We start from the raw sequence: 9846 nt of genomic DNA on the forward strand, positions 1-9846 counted from the left end.
AGGAAAACAGTAAAAAAGATACAATATGAGAGGAGATACAAAGCATAGTTAGTTTATTTTTACAAATAAGACTAGTAATATCATTAAAGATTAAAAAAAGAGAGGAAAGTGCATCTTGGTGGTAGCATCATTTAAAGGACTGAGATCAACTCTATCCATCCTTTGTATTTTGTATTAAGGACTAACTCGCATGCTGATACCGTTTAATACTGTATTAGTATACTGTGCTGTGGGACCTATGCCATCAGCACAATATTTTGTGGTTTTATCACTCAGAAAATATTTTAAACACAAGCTACTGACATTGTTCAATCTTCCCCATTTGTTACTCACTCCCAGTAGATAGGGTATGGGTTTTCGCCTTAAATGAAACTATTCAAAATGATCTCATCTGATATGTTTTACCCAGGCGCCATCGCTGCCCTCATAAACCCACAAGGATTTATGATAATGGACAACAGCCGTGCTTCACAACAGAGTATGTGGAAAAATATCCCAAGTATAGCAACATCTCTCCTCCCAGGAGCCTTAAGCCGAAACAAGAGTACCAAGTGCAACGTGGGAAAATGGAAGGAATTACAACATTTAAGTAAACATTTTGAAGCAATGTGTTTCACAATTACTCTATAAAGTTTCTCATACTTTCTCTTTTAAGGGGGGACTGAACATTGTATTGCAATCATTTTCAAAATGCAATCCTTTGCACTTCTAGCATATTTCAAAGTATACATTTTGAGTGTAGAAATGCAGTTACCACAAAAAGGTCATAAAAAATAGCGAAGCATGCATACAACAAGATTTGCATTTTTTACAGCATCCTTTAATGTGTAAGGATAATCTAAAATTTTCGTCCTTGTTTTCAGCCTGTTTTAGAAATTGAGATCTCATCAAGCCTGAAAAAGCTGGCAAGCTGGGGAACTTTCTGTAATACATGTGTGGAATCTGAGATAGTGGGAAAATGAAACTGTAAGAAAAAGGAAGAGGGATTTTTTTTATTCAGACTGTGCTAAATTATTAGGAGTTTGAAGAAAGCCAACCGTAAAGGGGTTCAGTAGGTCTGTCCTGTCAGTGCACAGATTCTCATGCTAAGCTTACAAAATTAAAGAGCACCTTCCAAAGAGTTAGAAAAAGACAATATTTGTTCAGTATTAATAATGTTACAGGAGCATAAACCTTTACTTTTCCCATTATTATTTTTCTTTTAAGGTACAAGGGCAACAGGTGAAACTTCTTTATTTGTTTATAAAAAAACCAAAAGGTACATACATAGAAAGGCCAGATGCCATTCTGCAAGATTGGTTGTGTAGTGCATATACTGTTTAAACACCTAAATATGTAATATACACCCTTTTAATATAATGTGCCCATTTAAAAAGAGTGAAATGCTGTTTCTGATTATATTCCATTCTCATGCAATTAGTAAATGCTGCCACTTGTAGTAGTTCGATCTTTGCTCTGCTTCTGCTTTCTGGATCATTTCTTTGTAAAATTACAGCAACTTTTTCTAGTTTCTGTTCAGGTATTTTAAAGAATATTTTTAAACTAGGAATGAGACTAGGAGTATTGAAAAAGTTGCTTCACCATCTACCTTTGAATAAAGTCTATATCATGCATCAGAGACCTTAGATTATGTACTATGGTTTTCTTTCCTCCTTGCTATCCCTCTAACATATGGCATCAGATTGATTTTTCAGAGTAAGCATTTAAGTTGTTGTTTTTCTATATAACGGAAAAATTACAAAAGTGACTCCATCAGAAAAAAAGAAGGTTTTTAACCAGTGTTTCCTCTTTCCCCAATTTAGATCTGATTATTTACCATATGATATTGTGAAGCGACCTTTTCAGGTACAAGAAGAACATAAACCAAAGACGGGAGAGATAGAACTGGGAACCACTTACCAGAAAGATTATAATGCTTATAAAATACAACCACGGACATTAGTAAGACCTCTAGAGACAAAACACACTACAGGAGGAAAATTGGATACCATACCAACCTATCAAGGTAATAATATATGCCACCTTTAGGAGAAGAAATAACCAAGATGAATGTAGTATTCTGAATTATCTGTATTAGAAACTGGATTTCTTAGCTTGGGCCAGAGTAAAACATAGTAGAAGGCAGGTGATAATGCCTTAAGATGTTCAGCACTCCAGTTGTTTAGAGGTGATATTTATTGGTTCTAAATGAAAAGCCTTCTCTAAGGTTTTCTTGGCTAGAAGGAGAGAAATCCTAACATACACTTGGTTAGGCTATCTCAGGCAAAAGCTGGTTGTAATTAAAGTGCCAATATATCTTTCAGATAGTTTTAGCTCATGTAACACACGTTTTTCCACGGAGAAGGTCATAAGTTGATACAGATTTCTGTCTTGTGTACTGTATAGCTTGCGTATCATCCTAGTAATGATCTGTTTGGACACAAATTATTCAATTACAACAATCAGCACAAAGGCGCTAAATCTCCTTTTAAGTCTTTTGGCAAATGACCTTGATATACTTTATGCTAGTAGAAAATTTTACACGTGTTACCGAATTTGTTACATGTACTGCATTGTAAGCCCCAGTTAAAAGTAAGTAGAAATAAATGATGAGATATGATCTACTAGAGTGATGAAAATCAAGATGTTCTTGATTATGAGGGCCAGTGGTATCAAAAAGATAGTTGAAATAACAATAATCAGATATAGCTATTAAACAGGAAGTTAGAATGCTTGGGGCAAAATGAGCAGAGGAGAGAGTGCAGTGGCAGAACAAGTTGGAAGGATAAAATTTGGGAAAAAAGGCTCTTCAAAAAAAACCCAGTTACATTTCACTAGCTCCTTTAAGGTTAGGCCTATGCTAGATAGAAATGCATTTATATAAATACAGTCCATTTATATTTATTAATTGTAAGTGATTTATAAGGACATGTAAGTATTTCTATTTAGCCTACACGTAAGTAGTACCTTAGCAGATAATGAATAATTTAGCCTAGTCTCGGCATACAACTAAGACAGCATGCAACTGCTTCATTTAAAATGTATGCTAGCAGTTCAACAGGGAATAAAGATCATGGAGTGAAAAAACACTGAAACTGAAGTAAGTACAGTGATTGTGAGACAACAAACTGATTTCAACTGCCTGTGAAGAAGTTTAGACTGGACAAGAAGTTTTGTAACTATAGCAGAACAGTCCGTTAGTAAAAAACTCAGAAGCAATGAAAAAAAAATCCCAACAAGCTTTAAGATGATGTAATGTTGATATGGAAATTAAAAGAGAGAATTCTCCCACTCAGTAGTGAACATGGCTTATTGACCTGTAAGGTTCCTTTCAGTCTTGTATATTTGCATAAACTTCTAAGTAAAATGTAAGATATTATATATAAAATCTGTATATGGCTATTTTCTGTATAGAACACACACTAAATAATTACATGCAACATTTTCTTTTTCCTTGAGTAAACAGTCACAATAGGGCATCATGTACAATTTTTTTGTCTGTTTTTATCACACCAGTAATAGAAGACAGTTTTGTCATATCACAAACATGCAGATAACATTATCATTCTCATATCCATTTTCTTTGTTTTGCAAGATTTAATACCAGAAGAATTTGGCTTAGTTTTAAAGGAATGGTCTTAAGGAATAACACTTGTATGGTGAAGTTTTGTTTTTGCCTTAAAGATGACTATAGGTCATGGGAAGTTCAAAGAAGGCAACCTAGTAAGGTGGACCATATATACCACCCTCCTACAGAGAAGTTTGGAAATTCTACTACGTTTCAAGATGACTTTGTTCCTAGGGAACTGAATCCCAGACAAAGTTTTAAGCCTCCTTATGTAGCCAGGCTTTCAGAACTGCCTTTCGATAGTGCTACTAGCCATCGCACTTCTTATATTGCTCATCAACCGGAATCAAAATTCGTAAGATCAAAAGAAGAGTACAAGCCAAGCAACCAACCCTTTGAAGATCTCACGACCCACCGGAATGATTTTAAAGGGCTACCTGGGCAACTTGCGAAAAGCTGCAAGCCTGAAAATGCAGCAGTCAGATCCAATGCTCATTTTCATGGAGTCACTGAATTCCAGGATAGTTTTCAGCCATGGTTGGTCTCCTTGCCTGAGGTCCGCAAAGCAAAAGAGTACATTCCACCCTCAGGCAACATGGATTTTAACTCCACAAGCCATCTTGATTACGTTAAGCATGAGATTTCTCCTGCTATCCCCATAAGACCGGTTTCTAATGGAAGAAGAACCAATGCCCCTTTTCAAGGGAATACTACTACGAAAGAGGACTTTAAAGCTTGGGGCAGCTGTCGGCAAGAAGTAACTAAGAAACAACAGGAAATTCCAAAACCCACGGGAAAATTTTATGATTTAACTACATTCAAATCTCATTACATACCACATCAGATCATTCCAGCTCAAAGTTTCAAACCTGTACATGCTATGGTTCTTAATTCAGCTCCTTTTCAAGATGAAACTATGTATCGCACAGAATATACTCCAAAGAAACAAGAGATCTGCCCAGCAAATTACCCATCTCCTCCAGGTTATGTCTATATAAACACAGATTCTCATGGTCACAAATTCTTCCGCCAGCTTACTCCAGATTTTTCCAAGTCAAATAGTAATCCTATTCCAAAGGAAGTAGCTGTTGTGTCATAATACTTAAATGCAATATTTCAAGCACCCTGGTGAAATAATTGGAATCCTAATTGTTCATTTTCTCTTTAAATAACACCGAAAACAAATTAAAGAATGCAAATTCTGCTTTTAAAATCTTTTAAACTAATAGCTTGAAAAAAATCAAAGCAAAAACACGTTTCCAATTTTTGTAGGAATAATGCATATTACGTGGCATCTATACTTTTTTTGGATTGTGGATTCTAGTTTCCTTGACTTCCCAGAATCCATTATGCTCCATTGCCAGCATATGTATTGTACATTTAATTCTTTCAGATTTTCTGCAAATCAAATGATTGTATTTGCAAATAGCAATTATCTTTTAATCATTACTTCTTTTTAATAGCAGGCAAATAATGCTATAATAATCTAAATAATTAGCTCATCAGTCCAATTTTTAATCTCATCAATACTTTCAATAATCTGATAAGAAGATTTTTTTTCTTTACATTCTGCTGCCCAAATAATAAGATAGCATCCCATGACACCTAGGCATTTCTAAAAACCTGGTTTTAGCTTTAGTCATCATTACTTTTCAGTCATTTAGTTCTGAGGAGAGTATAAAGGTCATGCTGTGATTTCTGATAGCAATTAACAAGAAGTAACCTTGCTTTTTTTCTGTAGACATACTTGAAATCACTCAGACATAAAAAGCAGGTCATTAGACTCTGTTTCCTAATTTCCCTGACAGGGCTTTTTCAGCCTTACTTCCAAAGGAAACAAAGCTGATGCAAAGCTTTGGACACACTGACACACTAAGTGTGTGTCCTCCCCACCTGAATAGTTTTTAAATCCAGTGTGGAAATTCAATCAAATTTCACAAAGAGATTTCACAGATGATTGTTTTTTTGGGGTTTCTAAGGTAGATGGTGAGGAAGCAGAGAGAATCAGGCTCAGAAAGTTAACACTGCAGTTTTTGATCCTGCTATCTGATTTTTAAAGCTCAACAGCCTGTTACCAGGGCCAAAGTTCACTACAGAGGCAGTCTGAAGGGGCAAATGGCAGAAAACCATAAAGGTGTATGTAGAGATAACAGAAAATAGTGTAAACTTAGTTAAAAAAAGAAGTATCAGCCAAGATGCCAAAATCTCTAGGCAGCCTGGGTTCAGTCTGTCTGCTCTTCAAAGAATTATTTGTTACAAATACACAGAAAACAATTTTTTTTAATAGAAATTGTACATGCAATGACTCTGCTTCTGTATGAGATGTTTAGTATTTTCTCTATGTATCTTTACCTGATTTTGGGAAATCTAGATGAACTGATTTCAGTCCTATTATGTTCATGATTTAATCAAGTCCCAATAAATAGTTCTATGATTAACACTATTATCATGTTCTATCACAGTACTCCAGTATGATTTTTTTTCAGTATTGCATATCTTGTACGCATTGGTATAGGGCAGTCATTTGGGTTCTGAAGAATTATTTACTTGTACTTCATAAACCAAATCAGTGAAAGGACTACAATCAATGATGGAAACATGTTGAAAGCAGGAACTGGATCATATGCAAGGAAGAAAGCTGAACTGAGCATGTTAGGTGTGCATAAAAACATTGCACGAGAGAGCTCGAGGCATTATTAAAGCATTAGTTACTTTTAGGTAATTTTTGTGTTTGTACTATGTTTTTGTATATGACTTACTCTGTTAATGAATCAACAATTCAATTAAACTTTTCTCGCTGAAGATTATTCACATGCCCAGCTGGTAAAGACATGTTTTGGATTGGGAATGAACAAGGGCAATGTAAAGCTGCGATACCCTAAAAGCAGGACAGGAGAAAGTCCAGTTCATTGTCATCCTTCTGTACCACAGAAGAAAACAAACTAAACACACCCTTTTCTTTATGAAACTTGAGTCATTCTCTGTCTGGCCACAACTGAGGAAACAGTCAAAACTTCGCACAGTTACACCTACCCAAGTCCATATCTTATATGTAATCTTGGTACCTCTTGAGAACTTTACAGAAGCTCCTAATATCCTCCAGCTCTCTTTTCAAGGGAGGAAGAAAACTCATTGAGAAACGCAGTCTGAATCCATGAAGTTAGGTGTCCCTGGACATTCTGCTGAAAATGGCTCCTCCTCTGGGTCTGTGAGTAAGCCCAGATGCTTTTTGTAATTTTCACAGCTGGTTTTTTAGTTCTTAAGTCACTTCCCCTCCATAAGTTATGGAAAGTCATTTGCTGCCACCTACCAGCACAGTACAAAAATTTTGGAGAGGAACTGGAAGGCATATTCAGATACATTTAACACGTCCTCTGCAGATATGTTTGAAGACTTTTTTAGGGTGGAGAGGGTGTATTCCCATTCGTTTTGCCCTTAATTTTTTTCCCCTAAGTTTAATAGTGAAAGAGAGAAGCCTTTATGACATTACAGTTGAAAGCGTCACAACCTACTGACTGTGCCTCCAGGAAAAGCATCAAAGAATATTACAAATCTTCAGACACTTTTCAATACTTGAGGTCAACGTTTTCATAAGCAACATATTATTGAAATGCAGACAAAATGAACAGCAGGCTGGAAAACTAATATTTCTCAAAATAACAGCTGTTAAAAAAGCATTTTATGATGTCATGGTAAACCAGGATGTAAAAGCGGAAAAATTACTCGTGGATTCAACTGCTATTCTAAAAGTGCTTTTTGTGCACTATGTTGTAGAGCATGCTCTACAGAACTGCTGTACAGAATCTTTTTTTTTTTTTTTAAAGACTGCACAGGAAGAATGCATTGGTGACACAAACGGAAAATTGAACAGAGCTACGCATCTTTGCCAATGTTACCATCTAGGGTAACTCTGAAACACCACCATTTCATTGCTAGACATTTATTTTCGATTTAATAAATTTTTTTAAGGCTTTTCTTGTTCATATTATTTATGACACTCTTCTTTCTAAAGACTATTACACATATTGGATATTCTGAAACAAGTTTTTTCATGTAGCTATTCCCATCACCCACTAAATATAAAACATAGAGCTGTTCTGTTGGATCTAAATGAACTCTGCTTGGTGCAGTACATGAAGTCCTGGCAAAGAAATGTAACTTTATTCCACCTTGTTACAGAATCCTGATTCTAGACTTCAACGAGTCAGAGCTGACTTATTTGGATTTTGGCAAATTCTCTTCCCCACTTTTTCAGTCGGGTTACATCTATGTTGCCTTTTAATAGCAGTGCAAAGCAGACTGTAATGAAGCTGAGAATCTATCTGATAAGCTGTCAAAAATAAGAACTAATCTTAGCTTTGAAAAAAATCCCAGAATTATGGACATAGGTTGATAAAATAACACTTGGAATGGAAGCACAGCTACCATGAAAATCACAGTAATAAACAATCTCTGGGTAATCACAGTGTTGAATAATCAAACTAGACTTTATTTCAGGAATATCAAAACTACGTTCAAGAAAGCTAAAATCTTCAGTTACTGGAGAAGCAATAAAATAATCTACAGAGGAATGTCATGCCAATTGCAATAACAAACATTTACAGCACTGCTTCTGTATAGCATGCATACTTAACGAAAGAAAAGATTAAAGCAACAAAAAAATGCTATGTGTTAACATTTGAAAACTTTAAATACAAAAGAAAAACATGAATAAGAAATTTTGGTAATAAGAAAAAATATATGTCCAAAAATCTTTATTAAACACTGTACAAAACAAAATATTGCACTTTTAAGTCAGACAATAAATATCTACAAAAGTATCTTACAAATGTTTTATTTTAATTTAAAACTGCTTAAACAATCAAGACCCATTGCTGATTAAAAAGGTAATGATCAGGAATATCCTCTCCTTGCAGACAGCCTTGGACACAATAGTCCACGTTAAACATTTTCTATACAGTAGTGCTAATCTAATTTTCAGTGATGCAAAAAAAAAGTTTCTAAAACTGTTCTTACAGCATACCCACTAATTAGCATGTAATGTAGTTCAGTAATGTAACACAAAATCCAAGCCAATACCAGCATTCAGGCCTCCAATATGTGCAGTAGTGTGGAAACTACAAAAGACAAAAAACATCTACCTGCTGCCTCCTAGGGGGTTCTCTCTGCTTACGGCCCAAATGTGACAATCTGCAATACGGAAGATAATTTACCTGGGAATATCATAATCAGAATTTATCAACTTGCAAAAGACTCAAATGGTTAACAGTCATGATGAAAAGTCATCTTGATGGAAAAGTGCTCAAAATAGATCTCTTGCACTTGTCTATCTTTATAATTAATAGTTCGTCCTTGGACATTTTTCCCCTTTAACAGGGGGGGAATATTTATTCAAGACAGAAAATCTGACAGCCGTGTTTGGCCAGTTATTGGCTCCCCATTTGACTTGATGTGCAAGAGAACAGTGCTCACAAACGTTTCATTCACAGCTCTGACAAGGAAGCCCTGTGTCTAATTTAAAATCAGTTGAAAAGTCTAATATTGCCAGAGCGTTGATTGTACTTCAGTGACTGGAGCAGAAGAATAGAAACAATGGAAAATGACACCTCATTTATTCAAAATAGATCTATTGCTGTTTTGAAAATTGTACTAGCATCTACAACGTCTTTTACTGCATGCACATAAACAGAAGCATGAAAAACTGAATGTACTTCTGTGTATCCATCTGACAGCTAGTATCAGTAAAACATAACCTGTGAGACCGACCCTTAAGCTCAAGCTGTTTATGAAAATGAAGCTGCTGCCAAAAATTTTACAGCTACAAGCCACGGCTTCTATAAATTTTAAAACTGTGTCAAATTTGGTAAAACAATAAAACCAAAACCTAGGGGTCAATAGTTGTTGCATTCCAAAATTCTTCAAAGGATTTTGTGACTTTGTTTTTCTCATAAGTTACGGACAGTAAGCACTACCTGGTGCTTTTAGAGAATGCTTTTTCCCCAATAAAATTATAATGTGATGGCCTCTAAAATTCTACAGATGATATGCCATGATATTATCTTCCTAATCCAGACATGAAAATGTTTAAAACCTTAAAAGTTCCATTGCAAAAATCAGATAATAGAAGTTCCCAGAAAAAATACCCTGTCCAGCATATCAATCTGCAATACTGTTTTTTCATTAGCCCCATGTTTCGTTTAACTGTTATGACTATTGTCTTATTTACAAGTATATACTTTGAGCAGGCTAGTTTAATGAACCTCTCTTCTCATCTCTTCACTGCAGCATCATGAACTTTC

The 9846-nt window shown here is 35.2% G+C and overlaps 1 protein-coding gene across 1 annotated transcript; it reads left to right on the forward strand.

Moving 5' to 3' along the window:
* Window positions 1-416: 416 nt before the first annotated feature.
* FAM154B (family with sequence similarity 154, member B) lies at window positions 417-4646 on the forward strand. Its single transcript, XM_009709845.1, has 3 exons — window positions 417-589; window positions 1803-2005; window positions 3664-4646. The coding sequence occupies exons 1-3, from the start codon at window positions 567-569 to the stop codon at window positions 4644-4646; spliced, it is 1209 nt and encodes a 402-aa protein (XP_009708147.1). The 5' UTR covers window positions 417-566.
* Window positions 4647-9846: the final 5200 nt, after the last annotated feature.

The sequence above is a fragment of the Cariama cristata genome, unplaced genomic scaffold (assembly GCF_000690535.1).
Source record: "Cariama cristata isolate BGI_N322 unplaced genomic scaffold, ASM69053v1 scaffold13191, whole genome shotgun sequence".
Taxonomy (NCBI): Eukaryota; Metazoa; Chordata; class Aves; order Cariamiformes; family Cariamidae; genus Cariama; species Cariama cristata.